The sequence below is a fragment of the Entelurus aequoreus genome, linkage group LG02, assembly GCF_033978785.1.
Source record: "Entelurus aequoreus isolate RoL-2023_Sb linkage group LG02, RoL_Eaeq_v1.1, whole genome shotgun sequence".
Lineage (NCBI taxonomy): Eukaryota > Metazoa > Chordata > Actinopteri > Syngnathiformes > Syngnathidae > Entelurus > Entelurus aequoreus.
This window is the reverse complement of record NC_084732.1, coordinates 88662569-88687657: the sequence shown is the minus strand read 5'-3', so window position 1 is coordinate 88687657 and position 25089 is coordinate 88662569. Positions and strand designations below refer to the sequence as shown.

General features: G+C 40.4%; 1 protein-coding gene and 1 long non-coding RNA gene across 3 annotated transcripts in view; one reads left to right on the top strand and one right to left on the bottom strand.

Moving 5' to 3' along the window:
* Positions 1-25089, bottom strand: part of LOC133640474 (uncharacterized) — a 44561-nt gene that overhangs the window by 6996 nt on the left and 12476 nt on the right. The window contains exon 11 of one of the 2 annotated variants that reach the window (XR_009824168.1): positions 15807-17192. The exons of the other annotated variant lie outside the window; for it this stretch is intronic. This is a non-coding gene — a long non-coding RNA (uncharacterized LOC133640474). Of the gene's footprint in view, positions 1-15806; positions 17193-25089 lie in introns of those variants that run through there. 2 annotated transcript variants of the gene reach the window in all.
* On the top strand, positions 14690-20584 carry LOC133640466 (low choriolytic enzyme-like). Its single transcript, XM_062033911.1, has 8 exons — positions 14690-14806; positions 17489-17519; positions 17624-17689; positions 17853-18005; positions 18946-19063; positions 19858-20036; positions 20140-20221; positions 20342-20584. The coding sequence occupies exons 1-8, from the start codon at positions 14744-14746 to the stop codon at positions 20502-20504; spliced, it is 855 nt and encodes a 284-aa protein (XP_061889895.1). The 5' UTR covers positions 14690-14743; the 3' UTR covers positions 20505-20584.

The following is a 25089-nucleotide window of genomic DNA, read 5'->3' as shown; positions in this document are numbered from 1 at the left end:
CAATGGATTTGGATATTATGTTCAATATGTGGCTTCCAACATATTAATGATCAATTACTATTCTCAAGAATGTAGTTCATATACTCTGTAAATTTCCACTTAATTCAACTTTAATTTTTGTTTCACAATTTGACTTTGCACCCTGGACAGGTCGCCACCTCATCACAGGGCCAACACAGATAGATAGACAGACAACATTCACACACTAGGGCAAATTTAGTCTTATTAATTTCTACATATTGAGATCTATTACTTAAAATAACTACTTAACCACTGTTGTGAAACACCTTTCTAATTTATGGGAGTATTGGGATAGGCTTGAGGAAGATGTCTGCTGTGGTGGTGGTTAGTTTGGAAATTAATTTAATAAAAGTAACTTTAAAGTGCAGTCTGACATTTTAGTTTGGAGTAATTTATATTTTTATTTAGACATTGCAGTACACCATACTTCTGGATGTTGAGCTAGAAGAGGATAATGGCATGACAGAATAAAGTTAGAATTAAAGTTGGGGTGCCAGTGATTGTCACACACACACTGGGTGTGGTGGAATTTGTCCTCTGCATTTGGCCCATCCCCCGTGATTGCCCCTGGGAGGTGGGGGAATCATGTTTGGTGATTTGGCTCCCAAATTTTTTGTAGTCTTTGGTGTGACTCGACCGGGGTTTTGAGCTTGCGACCTGCCGATCTCAGGCCGGACACTCTAACCACTAGGTCACTGAGATGAAGGAGGCAAACCAAATCTCAACAGCTTTTAGTTAGCTACAGATTTTGAGAGTATAATGCGAATAACTATAACTTTACAACTGTTTGCTGTGAATAGTGTTGAATAATAATTACAAATAACAGCCTACATTAATAATTAGAATAAGAGCCGATATGTAAAGTGTTAAAAAGAGGAGAAGTGTGATTAGGGCTGGCGCCTAGAGCATGGCCTTGTGTGTTTTGTTGTGACTAGGTTGGATAACCAGTCGGAGACAGGCAAGGAAAGGATATGCAGCTTTGTTTGTGTGGCGTTTTTCATGCAACAAAGTGAAATGAAAGAAAATAAAAGCAAAATTAAAATGCAGACAATAAAAATAAACACAGTGCGGACGTTAAAAGTTAAAATATTAAAAGATTTAGCTGAAAGATAAGGAGAAACGTGAATAAATACATTATTTTGTTTTGGAGAATATCACGTACAGCAGGAGGTCAGAGTGCAAGCATGACAGCTTGCTCGCGCCTACTGATAGACAAATGATAGTTTAAATTAACTTATAGATAATCTTTAAGTGAATTAAAAGGGTACTTAAATACACATGAAGTAGTACGTATAATCTTTGAATTAAGGTTATTGATTAGCAATTAATGGGATAGTTAAGACTGTAATTTTAAAACGTGATATGCAAAATTGAACTAACCGAGAGGATATGAAAACGATGGGTGTACATGTTTTGAGTTCCAAATTCTGGAGGAAAAAAAAAAACCTCAACAAAGCGTAAAACCATACAGACGGACTTGGGTGGTAGCCACGGTTGTGCTAGGTCAAGCGAGGGTGGAAAGGATGTGCAGCCGGGGGACTGCCAGCTTCTCTGAACAAGACAAGCTCCAAAGTTGTAGCCAGAACATGCTCACAAAAAATACAGGTGTGACAGCAGGACGAACAGCAGGATACAAACAGACTCCTGCTGGACATAAGTGTCAACGGACAATGTTCAACGCAATCTTTGAAGCATTCCTTTGTGGTCAACCTGCACACACCTTGTAATGACCTGCTTACGAACTGTGCCCTGACAATTCAATACCGCACAGAAGGAACTTCCTGATGTTGCCTGACAGCACGACATCAGCTGACAACTACTGGGGACGCCTCCCAGGAACGAATGGAAGACGGGGACTGCTCCAACTGTCCTAGCACTGGTTGACGGAGGTGCGTCCGTGTGTCCTGCCACCCAAACCGCCAAAGTGTACGAACACCAATTAGACGACTCATAATAGGAGCCTTTTGACTCTTATATATGGTGGGACTCAAGGTATGGCCGCTCATGTGAACTATCCTTACAACAATTAGAATGGTATAAGATGGACAACTAATGACCCACATTGTTCCCTCTGTCCTGCCTACGAAACCAAAAATGTAGGTCAAATGATAAAACAGGGCGTAGCTGCCGCTGATTGAACCGATACGCTAATACCACATTTTCAATTATTTCAGTTGTCTGTTAAAAACATAGCTATTGGTTGCAATTGGGACATTCCTGCAGTAGGCTACAAAGAGCTAGCAGCTACACAACAGCTGAGCTAAAACAAAATTTAAGCATATCAAATATTTATAGTTGCTTATTACATACACAAAGTCGCAGAGAGACAGAAGTCTGTAGAAAGTATTCAGTAACAAACGTGTCCGCATTATTAAACTTTCTACCACAGGAAACATACTGAACAAATACAGCAGTTACTGTCCGACTCTAATCCGGATTACCTTGTCTATCAGAGACATGGTTAAAACCCACAACAACTTTCGCTCTAATTAATGTCCCGGGGGACAAGATTACAGAAAAGACAGATCGAGTGACAAAGGGGGGAGGAATTATGATTTATGAAAGGGAAACATTAAAAGTAGATAAATTTGAGTATGTTAAAATGTTATTTAATTTAATTTTCCTCAGAAATGTATTTCAAGGTAATTGTAGTATACCGACCGACCACAGCCAAAGACATTTTTCTTGATTCATTTTCAGACATCCTCAAACAGCATAGTATGAAAGAAGTAACGTCATGGGGGACTTTAATCTGGACTGGTTAAATAAGACGCGTAGAAAGAAACTTAAGGATATTATAAACGGCTTCTACATGATACAAATTATAAGCTGCCCTACTAGAATTACAATTGGATGACAAAAATCAAAGAGAACATCTGTAAATACACGAATACAAAACCAGAAAAAAGAGTGTAAAATAAAAATACCATTGGATTAATAAAACAATTTGGATTCTAATAAAGACATGAGGACTAAACAGGTCTAAATACAGATCGTATGATTTTAAAAGTTTGGAGGAACAAAGTTACAATGTTTATGCGGAAGTCTAAGGCTCACTTTCATTTAGAATTAATCAAAGCTGCAAAAGGGAACAATAGAGAGTTATGGAAAACCAGATACAAACTTACGGAAAGAGAGCAAACAAGAAACAACACTATAACATTAAATATCAATGGCGCTACTATCGCAGACAGTCTGGACATAAGTAATAATTTTAATGAACATTTCATCCAGTCTGTACAAACCCTGAATAAAGAGTCCCTCAAAATCAGTACAAATAATTGTCATTTATTCAGGAAGGACTAATTTTAGAATTAACAAATGAAACAAAGTTAAACAAAATCTTCACTGCATTATCAGATTCACGATCTAGAGATATATATATATGGGTTGGACACTATCTTCCTAAAAACATATAAGGATTGTATTATTGCTCGTATAACAACAATTGATAAATAAATCAATAACGGAAAACACTTTCCCTACCACGTCGAGAAACTGCTACTATAATTAAATCCATAAAGCAGGAAATAAAGAAGACCAGAACATGTACAGACCAATTAGCCTTCTCCACGTTATAACAAAAGGAATAGAAAATTTAAAATTAAAAAGTGGCTTTGGAGCAATCAAGGCTGCTCAGACGGTCACTAAGAGGGGCATTATGTTGACACATCAATTTAATGAGTATTATATTTATCTATGAGAGCATTTTTGTTGGAAATTGTGAGGTATGGCTGTTAAAAGCTTGGTTGTTGTTATGAATGATGACAGATGTGAACAAGAGCATGTATTGTCTTTGTGTGATGATGTAAATAAGGTGTGGTAGTATTGTATGGTAAGTATGTGTCCATGAAGGGGCATTTGGTGACTTTTCTTATAATTGATTACATGCTACAGTATGATTATTTTTGATTAATTATTGATTATTATGAATGTATATATTTATTATGATTAATTAGTGTCATAATTTTATTGCTTGATTTTTGGATCCCTTTAATTTAGGTAGCCAGGGACTGCAGATGGAAAGTAGCTATTTAGATATAATCTGGTACAGAACATATCTGTTTCTGAACTTAATGTTTCTGTGCATTGTCCCATCATAGATAGACTAAATTAAATACAACTATTTAGTGAATTATTGTGGCCACAATAATTCACTAGGTGTTGTAAAATATCAAAGTACTATTGCAAAAGCGAACAGTGACCTCAAACATGACCTGTCCTCCGCCTCTGTTCTTGCTGCGCTTGACTATCAGCTGTCTTTTCTTTTTCTTGGATGTTTCTGAAACTACTAATACTACTACTACTATTACTATTACTACGACTAACACTGTTCCTGTGAGAGGGACAGAGGGGGGAGGTGAGTTTGGATTGGGTCAAGTTTGAGCGTGTTGAGGTTTTACTTAATCGATATGATCAATCCGGTACAAGGATAAAGGAACGTAATGATTAAGATTGACAATTGCAGTGGTTGGCGGAAGCAACCCCAACCTCAAAGGAGGGTGCCAATTCAGTAATTAAATGTTTTGTGAATTATCTAATATCCCGACATGGTTTCCCCAAAAAGATTAGGTCAAACAACGGCACCTAATTTAAGAAAACAGGTTAATCTTCTTCAGTCACAAGATCAGCACTTCTCAGGACCAGCAGCTTCCTAGGAAGGTGGAAAGACCATGAGACCAAAATGGTAAGTTTGCAAAATGTAGAATTTGTGTGCCAGTTCCTCTGTGCAGATTTGAGGATGAAAGCAGCCACTCCAGATTCCCTTGCACTCGCTAAGAGGGGCACGGTCAAAGCCGATCCAGGACCAACACCCGATACCTGACTGGAAGGAACCGAGAGGAGAGACAACACCTTGCCAGCGATGACGAGAACAACTAAGGTTGCCAGCCAATGTGTCCACCGGGACTCCAGCAGCTGTGGAAAGAAGTGTCGGGAGTGCCGAAGCAGCGAGTAGGCCTGAAGCAAGCCGAGGGCCTGGACCAAGGCCCCACGCCCCATACTCTGCCCCAGCCTTCCCCAAAGCCCCCACAGCTCCAACTCTACCTGAGTTTTCCCCAAAGCGGCCAGCGCGCACATGCCATTGCACAGTCTGCCCAATGGACTGAACCACACCCCAAGAAGAGACAGAGACAGACTGTTTGAGTGGATCTCTTTCTTCACCAAGGCAGCCAAAAGCCCAACGAGGTGTCGGCAGGCCACCAGCCTGAGGCACCACCGAGCCATCTATACGAGCTCTAATCGAACATGGACTCATACGAAATTCAGTTGTGTGTTCAAAATCAATTGATAATTAACAATATTGGTAACTACATTCATTGCAAATGCCGGGAAAAATATTTTTGCAAATGTCTTACAGTCATAAGTCTATATACATTCATCTATTTATGTTCAATGATGTTCATGATCAAAGTATTTGTTATTCCTTTACTAAATCAAAGGGTAGGCCACTAATTGTGTTCTGTGAGATGGTTTTACTGCAGGCTGGTAACAGCGATCGCTCTGAAGGAGGGTCATAGACGGAATTTTTGCCTCGTATAAAAACATTGAGGTTTTTGCCTCTATCTGTGGTAGAGATTTAACTAGTGGTCTACATCAGAAATTGTTTTGGTCCAGGGTCTTATGACCCTGGAAGGAGGGTATGTCGTAGAATTTCTGACCTTTTGACCTATATTTCGTGTCTTTTAAGAATGTCCGCTCATTTTCAATTCTCTTGTATTTTGTGCCATTGAATGGACCAGTTGTGGGACAAAAGTGAATATTAAGTCGTGCCAACCTGTCTACAGAATGTGTTGACTGTCTAAAGGATTCGAGTTGTTATGGAACAGATAGGAAAAACAACAAGACATTGACGCACTCGATAAGGAACAATGACGCACAACAGACATATAAAAAATGGCAGAAGACCGGAACTCGAGAGTGATTTTGGCTTGTGTGTGTCTTGTTTGCTCCGGAGTGACATGTGGTCTGTCTGCACGGCCAACTCAATTCAACCTGCACTTCTGATAATGGGTAAATAAATTTGTTGTACTAAACTACTTTTGTTGCCTGTTTAAGCTTCGGACAATCCACTACACTGTTTCATTGTGTCCATGAATAATCCATATGCAATTGTATTTACATTCCGCAAAGTGTTTGAAAACACAGTCGAAACATCACAAAATGCCACAAATTCAGTATATATTCAAAATTCATTTTGAATATTGCGCTCCGAATATTTCCGTAGATTCTACGTCACTGGAGTAACGCTTCTGCACTATCAGATCAGTCATACTAGAAATATGCAAAAATTGGAAAGAGATGCGCTGTCTATCATTCCCAATCGTTACGTGAGACAAGAACACATACGTTTGACTTTTTTTATGCATTCGAAATAAATAGCTAAGAATTGAGTCAACAGATTGAGGGTCCTATTGCGCCTATTTACCCTCTCTAAAAACATCCAGAAACCGCCAAAAAAAACTTCATATACATGTCTTGACCTGAAAATTAACCAAATATGAGCGATTTTGTTATTACAAGCGCCAACGCAGACGGTCTATTTTAGTGGCGCATTGATAGCAGTGTGGCAACAATAGCTTACACTGCTACTGTTGCCACACTAAGCTGGCGTTTGCTCCTGCTAGGTCTCAAACTTGCTAAAAGTTCATTCTAGATTATATTTCATGCATCTCTCACCTGATAATAGACAAATATGGCCATGGACCGAGAGGCTGGTCGACTTTGACATCCCCCGAGATGGCGAAAAAGATACAAAAACATGCTAGTTGCAGCAACTTTTTGTTAACCCTTTGTAAGGATTGCAATTTAATCTTCATCCAAACAGAATTATGTGAGAATACCATTGGTCGGCATCTCAGCAAGAGTGGAAATATTACAGTAAGTGTTTGTTTTATAATGGTTCATTATGGTTAGTTTAAATGCTCAGCGCCAAACAATGCTGCTAATGCTATATTGTTTCAATAAAGCTGCCTCCATTAAGTACTCAGCTTCTAAAATTCATTGCTCATCCTCTTTGTGTTCGGGCACCAAAATGTAAGGTTCTGGATCACAATTTTTCCCAAAGTAATCATTTTTGTTTCTATCCTTCTGTCTCACAAAGTCTGCTTGATTAGCATTGTTGTTGATGGGGAAGGGATCTGTGGTTCCTGACTCTACGTCAAGAATCACGTGACTGGCATCCTCATTAACTCTGAAAATGGCTCAGGAATCTGTGTGAGATTGATGCTGCTTTGATTATATCTATTTATTCTCAAACTTTGTAAGTCTTTTGGTGTCATACGTAAATCAGATATAAATGATAATAACTCCAATATAGAGGCAACTTGTTTTTCCACTCTACTGGTCACTGAGGTACGCAACCCCCTGATCATAATAAGGAGGAAATCCCTCCGGGTTAAATAAAATAAAGTATCCTTCATCTACATTTTATCAATCATCACAACACTGATGGCCTAATTCTTAAATTGAATTTAATCTTGAGTACACACAATAGTTAATATTAAAACATTTACAGTACTGAAAAGTACGGTAGTCTTATGAACAGTGTTGGGTTAGTTACTGAAAACCAGTAACTAGTTACAGTTACTAGTTACTTTATTTCAAAAGTAACTCAGTTACTAACTCAGTTACTTACACCAAAAAGTAATGCGTTACTGTGAAAAGTAACTATTTAGTTACTTCTTCTACTTTTTTTTTTTTTTAAGCTCCCATCAATGCCCTTTTAGCCTTCATTTCAGTACTGTTATTGCACTGGAGAATAATACAATCTGTTGATCAACTTGACATGCATTTGCATCACTGACCTCTGCTAAGCAATGTGGTCTACATACAACACACAAAGACAAAGCTATGTTTCAAAGGGCCAATTTATTTCAGGCCAGAACAAATTGACAAAACTATTTTAAATAGCTGCAACATAACATACATAAGTAACAAACAGCATAATAACACTAACACTAACACTAACCACGTTAAACCCAGATTCCGAACTAACAAAGGTCTTAACTGATTCTCTTTCTATGCCACATCAATATGGAATGCACTCCCAACAGGTGTAAAATAAAGTGCATCTCTATCCTCCTTCAAAACCGCACTAAAAGAACACCTCCAGGCAACTACAACCCTAAACTAACACCCTCCCTTCCACATAATACCTCTTCGGATTGTAAATAATCAAATGTAGACACTTTTTCTTATACTTTCTGATCTCTCTCTCTATGTCTACTACTTGCTGTACATATCCTACCAAGTCAGTCCTACACTGTTTCAATATCCATTTCTCTGATGATGCAATGGTTAATGCTGATTGTTGATGACTGAAGTGTTGATACCGACCAAACCTAGTCCGTGTGGACCTGAGTGAGGACAGCCTGTCGTCACGTCCGCTTGGCCAACCAAAAAGTAACCACAGAACACTATACCACGTATAGTGTTCTGTGGTTACTTTTTGGTTGGCCAACGGTTTACGTTGTATTGCGCATTGGGGCAAGCAGAGCAGAGAGTGAGAGCGTTGTCGTTCACTGAGTGATTCATGTCGTTAATCCGCGGTGAACGAATCGTTCGCTCAGTCCCTCCCCCCGCCCCCATGATGAGTAGCTGGCTGCGTCGTTCGCCGACGTCGAGGGTTCAGTGAGTCACAGGATGCGCCAGTTCCACTCATACCGGCATGGTCGCGGCGGAGCTCAACTGAACTGAGAAAGGAACGAATCAGTTCATGAATGGATTCGGTTCAGTACGTTCGCTCAAAATATTTGTTCGTTCGAACATAACACTAACACAGAGAGCGCAGAAGAAGAATCAGAAGCACGTCACTGCAGCGCAGCAATAAAACACACTCAGATCTTCTGTTTCTAGCCGATACTACATAAAAAATAACGTAAAATAACGCAGTAACGCATCATGTAGTAACGGTAACTGAGTTACTGAATATAAAAAATAACGCGTTAGATCACTAGTTACCGCCGAAACTAACAGAGTTACAGTCCCAACACTGCTTATGAATAATACACAACATTCTTCTCAGACTAGTTTCTCATTAGGTAAGCTGCATTATGCAGCAAAGTTTCTGTATTCTCCACTTATTTACATAGAGAAACTCAAAAACTGTTTTTTTATGCTACGCTTCTGGCGAAGCAGGCATGTATGTATTATAAAAAGGAGTAGCGATGCATGACCTCAACATAATTTGTTTATGAGTGTGGTAGAAGCAGTAAATACACATTGCTAACTTACAGTTGTATAGATGTCATGATGACTCACCTGCTGATGGCATCATACAGCGTCAAAAACAAAATGTATCCGCTTCACTTTCCCTTTCATCTAACAATGTGGAACATGTTAAATCTACACATTTTTGTTTTGGCGCCACCGGTGAGAAATTAAACATTCTCATCTGACAAGGAAACACATCTGATTGGCTCTACTTCATAGCTTACTCCATCCTCTCTCATATTCGACTCTAATAAAGAACTGTGATATTCCGAACTTGTCCCACCCATCTATAAGATTAAATTAAATATGATTGTATTTGCTTTCTGTCAACATTTTAGTCTCGTTTTTATTTGTCGACACTGGTTTGCTGAGGGCTGAGGTGAGTGATGTATTTGTTTATGTGTGCACAGATTCGCCGAGCCAAGGGACAGAGATGAGGGAAGATGATACGAGTGTACTGTGTCCCTTTTTCAGCGGATTTCTAGGCTACTGGTGATAATTTTGAAAACTTGTAATACATTATTTTTGTGAGTATATTAAAATGTACTTTCCCAAATTCAAAAGTTTTGATTTGAGGGGGAAATACATTTATTTGAGGGGGCTCTGCCCCCTCTTGCTCCTACATAAAGCCAGCCTTGCTCATGACTATTTTGCAAAATTGCATATGCGTTTGATTAATAATATTTTTTAATGCACAAATTGATAACTTGCTTTGAAATAATACTTTTGGTTGTTAAGCAGGTATTTGAGTATTTGAGTATTTGTTATTATTTTAACAAAAAAATATGTTTGCTGCATGAAACGATAATATTAAAGTTAAAATGCAATAGGTTATCAAAACCAACTATGAACTGTTTGCGTCCAGAAACCATAATGTGAGTATTGGTGAATAAAACACCTTCTAAAATAAAGTTTATTTGTTACAGGACTACTGTCCAGGGGAAATTATTCTAATATTATGATTTAACAGCTGCAGAAATATGTTAATTGTTTTTACATTGCACTGTGGAGAACTTCACTTCAAACATATGCATGCAACCAACAGTCAAGAAGTAAGTACTTCCTCTGTATCCCAAGACAAACAATCTTTCACAAGGCCAGTTCTCTTTAAGTAATAACGGTCAAAACTGTGGAAATGTTGCATTTTCCTCACAATTGTGTGCTGTATAGATCCAGTTTGGATCACCAGAAAATGTAAGCACCAAATAATTGTATTTTTTCAAAAACACATATGCAGTTATGCAATATTTTACTCTACTTAATGTTCCATTCAACTGAATATTTATTCAATTCAGTAATCTGATCAAACATATTTTTGCTTGGTGAAAGACCAATTATAAATACATAAAATAAAATAAGACACTTCACTTTACAATTAACTGGTTTAATTTTGAAATAACTAAGACTAAATGACATATTACAGTGTGTTCATGACTTCTCTCTGAGCTGCTACCTTATTGTGGTAGAGGAGTTTGAGTGACCCAATGATCCTAGGAGCTATGTTGTCTGGGGGCTTCTATGTCCCCTGGTAGGGTCTCCAAAGACAAACACGTCCTAGGTGAAGGACCGCACAAAGAGCAGCTCAGAAACTTCGATGAAAAGACACAAACAATGATTCAGATTTTTCTTACCCGGATGCGGGTCACCGTGACCCCCTCTGGAGCCTGGCCTGGAGGTGGAGCTCAATGGCATGCATGCCACAGGCCCGGCCAGGCACAGCCCGAAAAGCCAAAGTGGCTTTCTCTCCAATGGGCTCACCAGTCATAGGAGGGGGCATAGAGGACGGGCGGGATGTGAACTGGGCGGAAGCCGAAGGCAGACCCCTTTGCGGTCCGATCCTTGGCTACAAAAGCTAGCTCTTGGGAATTGGAACGTCACCTAGCCTGAGGGGAAGGAGCCTGAGCTGATGCGCAAGGTGAAGAAGTTCCGACTGGATGTAATCAGACTCACTTCGACGCACAGCAAGGGCTCTGGAACCAGTCCTCTCGAGAGGGGCTGGACTCTCTTCCACTCTGGCGTTGCAAGCAGTCAGAGGCAACGGGCGGGGTTGGCAATACAGCGGCTCAGAGCCTGCACTTTGGAGTTCAACCCAGTAGACGAGAGGGTAGTTTCCCTCCACCTTCGGGCGAGAGGACGGGTCCTTATTGTTGTTTGCGCTTAACTCAACAAACAGCAGTTCAGAATACCCGCCTTTTGAATTTGCTGGAGGGAGTACTGGAGCGTGCTCCCCTAAGTAATTCCCTTGTTCTGCTGGGGGACTTTAAGGCTCACATTTGCAATGACAGTGAAACCTGGAGAGGCCTGATTGGGAGAAACGACAGCCCAGATCTTAACCTAACCTAACCTGATCTTGTGTTTTTGGATTTTTGTGCTAGTCACAGATTATCCATAACGTTCAAACATAATGTCCATATGTGCACTTGGCACTAGGACAATCTAGGCCGCAGTTCAATTATCTACTTTGTAACTGTGTTTTCAGATTTGCGGTCTTATGTTTTGGACACTCGGGTGAAGAGAGGGGCGGAGCTTTCTACCAATCACCACCTGGTGGAGAGTTGGCTCCGATGGTGGAGGAGAATGCCGGTCAGACTTGGCAGACACAAACGAATTGTGTGGGTCCACACTGGGAACGTCAAGCAGAGTCTCCCGTCAGAGAGAGTTTCAATTTCCACCTTCGGAAGAAGGTTGAACATGTCACGAGAGAGGTGCAGGACATTGAGTCCAGTGGACCATGTTCTGTGCCTCCATTGTTGAGGCAGCCGATCATAGCTGTGGCCACAAGGTGGTTGGTACTTGTCGTGGCGGTAATCCCAGAACCCACCGGAGGACACAAGCGGTGAGGGATGCCGTCAAGATGAAGAAGGCGTCCTATAATGTCCTTTTGACTCGTGGGACTCCGCAGGCAGCGGACAGGTACAGACAGGCCAAGCGGTGTGTGGCTTTGGCGGTCGCAAAGGCAAACACTTGGACATGGGAGGAGTTCGGGGAAGCCATTGAAAACAACTTCCGGAAGCAATTCTGGTCTACAATCCCCCGCCTAAGGAAGGAGAAGCAGTGCACTGTCAACAATGTGTATGGTGGGGACGGTGTGCTACTGACTTCGACTCGAGATGTTCTGAATTGGTGGAGAGAAAACTTTGAAGACCTCCTCAATCCCGCCAACACGTCTTCCTATAAGGAAGCAGTGCCTGGGGAATCTGTGGTGGGCTCTCCAATTTCTGGGGCTGAGGTAGTTAAAAATCTCCTTGGTGGAAGGGCTGATCTGCCCAGAGTTCCGTAAGGCTTTAGATGCCGTGGGGCTGTCTTTGTTGACAAGATTCTGCAGCATTGCGTGTATATCGGGGGCGGTGCCTCTGGATTGGCAGACCGGAGTGGTGGTTCCTCTCTTTAAGATGGGGAACCGAAGGGTGTGCTCCAAACAATTGTGTGATAACACTCCTTAGCCTTTCTGGTAAGGTCTATTCAGGCGTACCAGAGAGGAGGCGATGCCGGATAGTTGAACCACAGATTCAGGAGGAGCAGTGTGGTTTTCGTCCCGGTCGTGGAACTGTGAACCAGCTCTTTACTTTCGGCAGGGTTCTTGAGTGTGCATGGGACACACACTGGTTGGGCAAACGCCCAACCAGTCTACATGTGCTTTGCGGACTTGGAGAAGCATTTGTCTGTGTCCCTCTGGGGGGATGTGCTCAGAGAGTATGGGGGAGGGGATTTTGCCCCAAGTGGAGAAGTTCAAGTACCTCAGAGTCTTGTTGATGTGTTGGGAGTGGATTGTGAAATCGACAGGCGGATTGGTGCGCCGTCTGCAGAATGTGGTCACTGTATCGTACTGTATTGTGCTATAGACGTCTTTTGTGCTGAAGAATGAGCTAAACTGGAAGGCAAATCTCTCAATTTACCGGTCGATATATGTTCCTATCCTCATCTATGGTCATGAGCTTTGGGTTGTGACCAAAATATCAAGATCACGAGTACAAGCTTCGAAAATTGGTTTCCTCCATCAGGTGGTGGGGCTCTCCCTTAGAGATAGGGTGAGAAGGTTGGTCATTTGGGAGGAGATCAGAGTAAAACCGCTGCTGCTCCACATCGAGAGGAGCCAGATGAGATGGTTTGGGCATTGGGTCAGGAAGCACCCCAGATGCCTCCCTGGGGAGGTGTCATGGGAACATCCAACCGGTAGGAGGCAATGGGGAGGACCCCGGACACGTTGGGGGGACGATATCTCCCAGCTGGCCTGGGAATGCCTCGGGCTCCTCCGGGAAGAGCTGGACAAATTGGCTAGGGAGAGGGAAGCCTGGGCTTCTCTGCTTAGGCTGCTGCCCTCGCAACCGGACCTGGGTTAAGCAGGAGAAGATAGATGGATGGATGGCATGATTATTATTTTAAGAATTTGCAGATTTCTTGAGGGAGAGAAAATAACACAATATTTTTTGTAATCAAATTACTTGCATGACTCGAGGAATTGATTCACAGGATTTAAAAAATTCACATAGAAAAATGCTGGAAATGCCAAAATCACACAAACCCCCAAAACACAAGCAAGATCACAGAACATAATGGAAGCCAGCCCAATCACCAGGTAATTAGCCAGGAAGGAAGTAGTCACTGCCCAATTTACAAAGCTGCCCAATCGTTTTGCAAATCACATGCACAGAACTTCTGCAACGCTACTCCAATTTTATGACTTTGAGCCGTAAGAAAATATTACCTTATTAACTATTATATTATCTTAGCATTCAAAGTGAAAGAGAAAATTGTTTTCCAAAAATGGGTCAGTCAATTTTTAGCATGGAATGCAAGCGTATTTAGTTATGGCAATGTAACCACAAATATGTCACCTAGTGTAAAAAGCTAAGATGAAAAGGACAGCTTCAAATTTTATTATAAATGATATGTGAATGGATGTAAGTTATTCTAAATTTTAAAGTGTAGTTGTTTGTTATTTGAAGTTATCAACAGATACTTTTATGAACTGTTGTTTTAAAAAAACATTACAATGCTTATATATTTTTTTAAAACATCAAGCACGAAACAGTATTTGCTGACTTTTGACGCATGCTGAAACCAGAAGCTGCTCATGTGTTTGAAATGGGTTATTTTTGGTTAAGTACTAAACAAATGTACTTAAGAATATAATATCACACGTTTTGAAATTGTTTTCCATTAAAGCAATGTGTAAATTAATAAATGAGGTTATACACTTTGAGTAGAATTGTGCTATAGACGTAAAGCCCATTTACAAACCACAAAAACTTTTCTTTTTTTAAAATAAATGTTGGAGATGATTACATTTATTTTAATTACATAATACAACATCTAATTTCAAGACATCTTAGTTATTTGAAATGAGATGCTATTCAAATGATGGTGGTGCAATTCGAGGAGGATCTTGTGTTCTTCCGCTGTTGTTTTTGCAAGTAACATGCCGTATATGGATAACAACAGGTAGACTTCCCATATAAAAGATGAACTTCTTGTGTGGATATTTTGTTGCCGCATGTCTTAACCAGTCATGATCTTTCAAACTGCAGCGCTCAGCTTCCTCCTCTGCTCTGTCCAGAGTTCCACCACACAGGTAAGCACAGAAACTTTTATGTATATATTAAAAAAAAAAATCTCAATAAATCTTTGAGATTATGAACATAAACCAATCATTCAAGATGATTATATTTAAGACGATCTACTGAATTGTAAATCATAGTCTTATGCTGATTTAGTACAATCATGTTCATTTTGACTGATTGTTGATAATCATAAAAAAGAGGGTATGTGAGTTACATAACAAACATTTGATAAGGTGTATATATATGTATATATATATAAATATTTTTATTTTTTTAAATTTTTTATATATATAACAAACTAACTTCCTAAGATTGAACCTGCTCCAGATTGAGTTCAAATATTTATTTTTTTTAAACTATTTCTACTGTTTGTCCCACATCTGAACACAGAGACAAAAAAAATCCAACATACATGTACAATTATAAGTGAAAAAAAAATATCCTCCCACCCCAAAAAAAATTAAATATATATATATATTTTTTTTTTGGATGGATGGATATGTGTACCGTATTTTCCGCACCATAAGCCACACCTAAAAACCACAATTTTTGTCAAAAGCAGACAGTGCGGCTAATAACCCGGTGCGCCTTATATATGGATTAATATTCATATTTATTTTCATAAGGTTTAGGTCTCGCAACTACGGTAAACAGTCGCCATCTTTTTTCCCCGTAAAAGAGGAAGCGCTTCTTCTTCTACGGTAAGCAACCGCCCCCATAGAAGAGGAAGCGCTTCTTCTTCTACTGTAAGCAACCGCCAAGGTGAGCACCCGCCCCCGTAGAAGAAGAAGCTCGCGGATATTTAATTTCATTTGTTTTTCTGTAAAGACAACAAAATGTCTCCTACTAAGAGACACGCGTACAAGGTTCCACTGACTTTTGATATTCATGTGAATCGCACTGTGGATACAATGGGAACACGTACGGTGAATATTCGCACCACAGGGAATGAGAAGTCGTCCTACTGTGGTTCTAGCTTGCCATGCTAACGGCCAGAAACTTCCGCCCACGGTGACATTCAAAAGGAAGACCTTGCCAAAAGAGAACTTTCCAGCCGGCGTCATCATAAAAGCTAACTCGAAGGGGTGGATGGATGAAGAAAAGATGAGCGAGTGGTTGATAGACGTTTACGCGAAGACACCGGGTGACTTTTTTCACGCAGCGCCGTCCCTGTTGATCTACGACTGCATGCGCGTCCACATCACAGATGGTGTCAAAAAACAAGTGAAGCACACCGAAGAAGAAGAATTCGAGGGATTTGTGGATGAGTAATAACTTCAGAAAGTGAGCTTTAAATGTTTATTTTGTGTGTTGTGTGACACTAACGTATGAGCAACGTTGAGTTATTGATGTTGCTATTGCTCTGCACTATTTTGAGTGTTACTATTTTTGTGATTGCACATTTGCACATTACATTTTGGGAGTGAACAGAGTTGTTAGAACGCTGGTTTGTAATATATTATTAAAGTTTGACTGACCTATCTGATTGTTTTGTTGACATTCCCTTTAGCGTAGCGTAGGTGCGGCTAATAGCACGGGGCGGCTAATAGGTAAACAAAGTTTTGAAATATGCCGTTCATTAAACGTGCGGCTAATAACACGGGGCGCCTTATGGTGCGGAAAATACGGTATATATATATATATAAATGTAAGAAATGAGCGACCAACATATTTGTGTATATAAATATACTTTTATTTTTATTCAATTGAAGTGACACATTGAATGCCTTTTTTCCATTCTTTATTTCGACAGTGTCCCTTGTCTCTACTTATAATCAAAAAAGCATATATTATACACACACACATACTTTATAGAGTTTTGAAACACTACGATATTCGATTTGTCACGAGTTTTGAATCCTGCTGCACATGTAGATATTTCTAATAAACTGTACTTTGATGATTTGCTGACTCTGTGCAATGTTTGTTTGTCTCATCTTGAACAGGCTTGTGCTGAAAACAAAATGTTGTACAAGATCATTCCATTCCATTCTATATTGATACAGAATCTGGTTCTGCTGTTGCTTTCTGATTAAAAAGTTTTTTCAGTTGACCAAACCTCATTGAAGGATTTCATCAGCTGCTTGTGGAGTGTGGCCAATTAAATCTAGAATGGCGGCAATATGAAAAGCACAAAGTACAACACAAAAGTAGTCATTCTAAAACAACTAATAAAAAGGTGACGTAGCATGAAAGCAAATCAAATAGCAAACAGCAAAAAACATAACTAGTACAAAAAACGTGGGAGCAAATACTGGAGGCGAAATTGAAAAAGATACAGCTTTCACAATCATTAGTGTCAGTCAAGACTCAAGACGTACAATCCAGTTCTTGCCTCAGCCGCTATGGCTGCTGGTGAGCACTGTTGCTTCGCCCTGCACTAGCAATAATTGGCATCTGGAGACAGAACGAAAACACAAAAGGTAACAAATGATAAACAAAAGTATTGCTAGTATGGTTGATTGGTTCATGCGTGTGTGAAAAATTGCAACCTACACACAGAAGACAATTTAGGAATATCCATGTCATCAAGCCAGTGTTGATCCAATACTGATACTACCTGAGTATAGATACTATCAATGTTTGTACCGATCCAGCCACCCACGTGATTAACTCAAGTTACTCTGAAAATACACGGCGAATAAAGGCAAGTATTTCCTTTTAATTGACCTATTCCTTGTGTTCTATTTCAGGGTTTTTCTGAAAAGATCCAGGGGAACTCAGGTTAGAGTGGTTTCAGCAACATACACATATCTGTCAATGAATGAGTCACTTACTTGTCACAATAAATATTGATGAACAATACTGTATGTCTCTATATCACCCAGACAACACCATTGCAGATGAGGAATTAAGTGTCTCCACATTGCTGGAAAGAGCCAACGTTAATGTTGGTATGTTGCTCTCTCACAACAAGTTCCATGTATGAATCCTTTACAATTAAAAATATTAATTTTACAATAGTATAACTTGTAATATTTTGTCTAATGCGGAGTAGCAGGGGGGACAGTTTGCAGACCAACAGAAGTGACTTACACTTTGTTGATCATTTCCTAGGAAAGAACCCGGATGAACCTCTTGTTATGTTTGGAGACATAGCAATACCAAGTGGTCTGGAGAATGCTGATCCTTGTACACAACGAGGTTGCCTTTGGCCAAAATCATCTGATGGCAACGTGTATGTGCCGTATCGCATCTCCAACCAGTACTGTAAGTCCAACAAGCCTGTGAATATTCTCATTTGTTCTTGTTATCGTATTCTCAGGATAGTAAATCTATCGCACAATCGATGTACTAGAGCTGTCTTGTGAACCATGAAGGCTGCCCAGATAAGATGGTTGAAGAATAGATAAGACAGCTCTAGTAGGGCTTTGTAGCTGGACTGTGGCTCTTGTAGGGCTCTGTAGCTGGAGCATAGCTGTCCTATCTTGAGGCATGAACCATGAAGCCTACCCGTATGAAAGGCTCAAAGACTAGATAGGACAGCTCTATATTTTGAGTCTTTTAGCCTTAAAAGTGCTATAGAAAGCCTGATAGTAAAAAGCAATAGCAAACATGTCAATAATTTTACATCAATATTTGTTCTTTGTTCACGTCAATGTACATTAGTGTTAGTGTATAACTATTCACAAAGAACAAATAGTTCTTTGTGAATAGAACTATTTTAACATCACAAGTTAAAAGGTATTGCACACTAGAACATGTCAAATAAGGAATACATTTATCATAAATGATTAATAAATGATAAATGGGTTATACTTGTATAGCGCTTTTCTACCTTCAAGGTACTCAAAGCGCTTTGACAGTATTTCCACATTCACCCATTCACACACCCATTCACACACTGATGGCGGGGGCTGCCATGCAAGGCGCTAACCAGCAGCCATCAGGAGCAAGGGTGAAGTGTCTTGCCCAAGGACACAACGGACGTGACTAGGATGGTAGAAGGTGGGGATTGAACCCCAGTAACCAGCAACACTCCGATTGCTGACACGGCCACTCTACCAACTTCGCCACGCCGTCCGAAACAATTTAACATAAATGTAACATGACACATCTTTCACATTGCTAATATCTATTTACTGTACTTTAAGCACAAATGTCTCTGGGTTTTTAATTTTGATTCTTTTTTTTGTTATCTTTGATCAAGCCTCTGGAGAAAGAGAGACCATCATCCAAGGTCTGCGGTCATTTGCGGCTTCCACTTGTGTTCGATTTACACCCCTGAATGGACAGAGCGACTTTGTGGACATCCAGTCCCGTTCGGGGTATGGTTAACACCATACATGCACAAGCCAGTCCTTACAATAACTTTTTGAATGTATTATGTAATGTAGAGCACTATTCAAGCAAGATTGGTTAGGGTTTGGGTTAATTAAAATCTTGTTATTGTATTTTTTATTTTATTTTATTACAAGAGTCAAATAAAGAGAGTTGTGAAAATGTCAAGAAAAAAATTAAATGTCTAAGCGTAAGGCTAAAAATAAAAAGATTGTGTAAGTTAAAACAAAAAAAATTGAGGCGTTGAATCACAAAATTGTCACAACCTTGATACTGATACCAAGTGTGAAACCACAACAGCAACATAACATCTATGTAGTTACACACAGACTTCCTGTTCAGTGCAAAGTAGGTCTGTATGGCAGTAATAATTTGGATTGCTCGCCAGAAGAAAGATTTAGAATCTTTGCCACTTTTGTTGCAACATACAACCAAATTAGCACATCAGCTGTGGATAAAAATATAAAATAATACAGCAGGTATTAACTCACCTCCCCCCATGGTAGGGACAGGGGATGTTAATATCAGATGATTCCACTGCAAGGTTGATAGTCGAACCAGACTTCATCGAATCAAATCGTAGAATCTTTGGCTATTTGAAGACAGCCCTAAACTGTTAGTATAGCATGTCATTACTAAATGTGGGGAGTTTTAATAAAAATGGCATTAGTAAATGCCACATTTTGTAAAAAAGTGTGTTGTAGAGAACGGAAACACAATTTACTCCAAGCATCAAACCTTAACAAATGTATTACTACCAGATGATTTTGTTCTTTTGCAGTTGTTTCTCGTTTGTTGGACGTCGTGGTCGCGCTCAAGTGGTGTCTTTGAGTCGCCGGGGTTGTGTTTTCCAACAGGTCATCCAACACGAGCTGCTCCATGCATTGGGATTTAATCATGAACAGACTCGATCCGACAGGGACCAGCATGTTCGAATACTCCTCCAGAATGTCATTAGTGGTGGGCAACGTCAACAATATATTCATTCTTTTCTTTCCCCCAAGCTGAGAGCATTGATTGTTTAGGAATATAAACAAAGATTTGACAACATAATTTCTTGCAGGAATGGAAAGCAATTTCCGGAGGATTAATACAAGAAACCTTGGTACTCCCTATGACTACAACTCTGTCATGCACTATGGAAGGTAATTTGCGTCATACATATCTCCCAATAACAATTACATCTCCTATCCATCCATCCGTCCGTCCCTCCACAGATATTAGATGTATATCAGGAAACTAAAGCATTTTGGTCTGTTACACAGGTTTGCCTTCTCCAGGAACAGAAGGCCAACAATTGTTCCTATCCCTGATAATAACGTCAGCATCGGCAGAGCAACCCAAATGAGTCCTGTTGACATCCGTCGTGTGAATATTCTTTACAGTTGCAGTTCATATCTTTTGCCAAAGTCCAGTCGCCTTGCCTGATTTAGTTTCGATTCTTATGTCATTCTTGCAAGTACCCACAGATGGGTCATAAATCACACACAAAAATAAATGAAGATACATTTCAAGCTGGTGTTTACTCTATGTCACCAAATGTTAAGTGATTTCCTCTATCCTATTTCGTAATTTTTGCTTGCCCAATTTAAAATCTCTGCATCCAGCGTAGAATTTTCAGGTTTTGCTTACTTTTACTTACACTCATGTTAATACTTTATTTCACATTGGCTGAGTTTGTTTGCTTAGACTGGTTTCCTTTTTGGCTGCACAGAGGGCCAAACAGACAAGAAATCAGGGTTCAAATCTCTGTGTGTAGTTTGCATGTTCTCCCTGGGCGTGCATGGTTTTGCTCTGTGTAATCTGGTTTACTCAAACATTGCTAAAACCCGCATAATTTGATAAAATGGCGGCGCATTGAAATGCAGCAGCTTGAAGACGCTCTTGGGAGTGTAGAGCGATTTGGCAAAAAACACCCGTCATTTCTGTCAATTTCATGGCTGGCTCAAAGCGTGAACACTCTGTGATCACATACGACCGACAGACAATTTTGGATGTGGCTAGATCGGGTCGTTATAGACTGAAAGATGCATGTACGGTGGACCTCCTCGCTAGCATGGGAATACTTCGCGGGCTACATCGAGCGGCCTTTGTAGCAGCGGAGTCAAGTATTAGCGGGGACCGTCAATGGAGGAGACGTAAGCGGTGTGAGCGGAAGCAGAAGCGGGGATGCCGAATTGGGGCCAACAACAAAGGGAAAGGCCCAAAGAAGCGTGGAGTGTCCGGGTAAGGAGTCATTTAAACTAGAACTAGCCGGCGCCAGGCTGGATAATCCCTGCACACATAGCAATTCTCTTAAAATAAAACAGAACTCACATAATGTTTTTTCTTTTGTGACCGTGTCAGAGGCAGACATACATTGTACTGAGGTGGCTAACTATGATGCGTTCAGTTTATCGCAGCATCAAGCAAACAATCTGAAAATTCCCGTCGTATCAATTCCTAGATATGGTCGAAACTATTTAAAGTGCACTACGCATAATAAACGCAACATTATTAATATTACTACTTCGGATAATTTCAACAAACAATCCTCAAAACAGCCCACTACCTATAATATGGGCTTTTTAAACATAAGATCACTATCTTCCAAAACGTTATTAGTTAATGAGGTCATTAGAGACAACAAACTTGACGTCGTTGGTCTCGCCGAGACCTGGCTCAAACCAGACGATTTTTTTGCGCTAAATGAGGCATCTCCTCCTAACTATACGAATGCACATGTTGCCCGTCCTCTTAAAAGGGGAGGGAGTGTCGCACTAATATACAATGAAAACTATAATTTTACACCTAACCTAAATAATAAATATAACTCGTTTGAGGTGCTCACTATGAGGTTTGTCACACCGCTACCTCTCGACCTGGCTGTTATCTACCGCCCCCCCCTGGGCCCTATTCGGACTTCATCAGTGAATTCTCAGAGTTTGTTGCTGATCTAGTGACGCACGCCGACAATATAATCATAATGGGGGACTTTAATATCCATATGAATACCCCATCGGACCCTCCGTGCGTGGCGCTCCAGACTATAATTGATAGCTGTGGTCTTACACAAATAATAAATGAACCCACGCATCGCAACGGTAATACGATAGATCTAGTGCTTGTCAGGGGTGTCACCACCTCTAAAGTTACGATACTCCCGTACACTAAAGTAATGTCCGATCATTACCTTATAAAATTCGAAGTTCTGACTCATTGTCAACAAACTAATAATAATAATAATAACTACTATAGCAGCCGCAACATTAATGCTGCCACAACAACGACTCTTACTGACCTCCTGCCTTCGGTAATGGCACCATTCCCAAATTATGTGGGCTCTATTGATAACCTCACTAACAACTTTAACGACGCCCTGCGCGACACCATTGATAGTGTAGCACCGCTAAAGCTAAAAAGGGCCCCTAAAAGGCGTACCCCATGGTTTACAGAAGAAACTAAAGCCCAGAAATTATCATGTAGAAAGCTGGAACGCAAATGGCGTGCGACTAAACTTGAGGTTTTCCATCAAGCATGGAGTGATAGTTTAATAACTTATAAACGCATGCTTACCTCAGCTAAAGCTAAATATTACTCAAATCTCATCCACCTCAACAAAAATGATCCTACATTTTTTTTTAGTACAGTAGCATCGCTAACCCAACAAGGGACTCCTCCCAGTAGCTCCACCCACTCAGCAGATGACTTTTTGAATTTCTTTAATAAGAAAATTGAAGTCATTAGAAAAGAGATTAAAGACAATGCATCTCAGCTACAACTGGGTTCTATTAACACAGATACGACTGTATATACGACGGACACTGCCCTCCAAAATAGTTTCTCTCTCTTTGATGAAATAACATTGGAGGAATTGTTAAAATGTGTAAATGGGACAAAACAAACAACATGTTTACTTGACCCAATTCCTGGGAAACTTATCAAGGAGCTTTTTGTATTATTAGGTCCATCAGTGTTAAATATTATAAACTTATCACTTTCCTCTGGCACTGTTCCCCTAGCATTCAAAAAAGCGGTTATTCATCCTCTACTCAAAAGACCTAACCTCGATCCTGATCTCTTGGTAAACTATCGGCCGGTGTCCCACCTTCCGTTTATCTCGAAAATCCTCGAAAAAATTGTCGCACAGCAGCTAAATGAACACTTAGCGTCTAACAATCTCTGTGAACCTTTTCAATCCGGTTTCAGGGCAAATCACTCTACGGAGACAGCCCTCGCAAAAATGACTAATGATCTATTGCTAACGATGGATTCTGATGCGTCATCTATGTTGCTGCTTCTTGATCTTAGCGCCGCTTTCGATACTGTTGATCATAATATTTTATTAGAGCGTATCAAAACGCGTATTGGGATGTCAGACTTAGCCTTGTCTTGGTTTAACTCTTATCTTACTGACAGGATGCAATGTGTCTCCCATAACAATGTGACCTCGGACTATGTTAAGGTAACGTGCGGGGTTCCTCAGGGTTCGGTTCTTGGCCCTGCACTCTTTAGTATTTACATGCTGCCGCTAGGTGACATCATACGCAAATACGGTGTTAGCTTTCACTGTTATGCTGATGACACTCAACTCTACATGCCCCTAAAGCTGACCAACACGCCGGATTGTAGTCAGCTGGAGGCGTGTCTTAATGAAATTAAACAATGGATGTTCGCTAACGTTTTGCAACTCAACGCTAAGAAAACGGAAATGCTGATTATCGGTCCTGCTCAACACCGACATCTATTTAATAATACAACCTTAACATTTGACAACCAAACAATTAAACAAGGCGACTCGGTAAAGAATCTGGGTATTATCTTCGACCCAACTCTCTCGTTTGAGTCACACATTAAAAGTGTTACTAAAACGGCCTTCTTTCATCTCCGTAATATCGCTAAAATTCATTCCATTTTGTCCACAAGCGATGCTGAGATCATTATCCATGCGTTCGTTACATCTCGTCTCGATTACTGTAACGTTTTATTTTCGGGCCTCACTATGTCTAGCATTAAAAGATTACAGTTGGTAAAAAATGCGGCTGCTAGACTTTTGACAAAAACAAGAAAGTTTGATCATATTACGCCTATACTGGCTCACCTGCACTGGCTTCCTGTGCACCTAAGATGCGACTTTAAGGTTTTACTACTTACGTATAAAATACTACACGGTCAAGCTCCTGCCTATCTTGCCGATTGTATTGTACCATATGTCCCGGCAAGAAATCTGCGTTCAAAGAACTCCGGCTTATTAGTGATTCCCAGAGCCCAAAAAAAGTCTGCGGGCTATAGAGCGTTTTCTATTCGGGCTCCAATACTATGGAATGCCCTCCCGGTAAAAGTTAGAGATGCTACCTCAGTAGAAGCATTTAAGTCTCATCTTAAAACTCATTTGTATACTCTAGCCTTTAAATAGACTCCCTTTTTAGACCAGTTGATCTGCCGTTTCTTTTCTTTTCTTTTCTACTCTGCTCCCAACCCGGGGTGGACCGCTAGCCTGTGCATCGGATGGGGACATCTCTACGCTGCTGACCCATCTCCGCTCGGGATGGTTCCTGCTGGCCCCACTATGGACTGGACTTTCGCTGATGTGTTGGACTTTCACAATATTATGTCAGACCCACTCGACATCCATTGCTTTCGGTCTCCCCTAGAGGGGGGGGGGGGGGGGGGGGGTAACCCACATATGCGGTCCTCTCCAAGGTTTCTCATAGTCATTCACATTGACGTCCCACTGGGGTGAGTTTTCCTTGCCCGTATGTGGGCTCTGTACAGAGGATGTCGTTGTGGCTTGTACAGCCCTTTGAGACACTTGTGATTTAGGGCTATATAAATAAACATTGATTGATTGATTGATAATTAAGTAATTATCCATCGTTGTAAATGTGAGTGTGAATGGTTGTTTTGTCTATATGTGTGACGGTCCACAACTTTATGTGGAAAATTGCAGCTCCACACTGCTATCGCTTCAACATTCACGGACAATCAGGTGGATTATGCTTTTGTTTATTGTAGTTGCCTGTAACACAGTGCA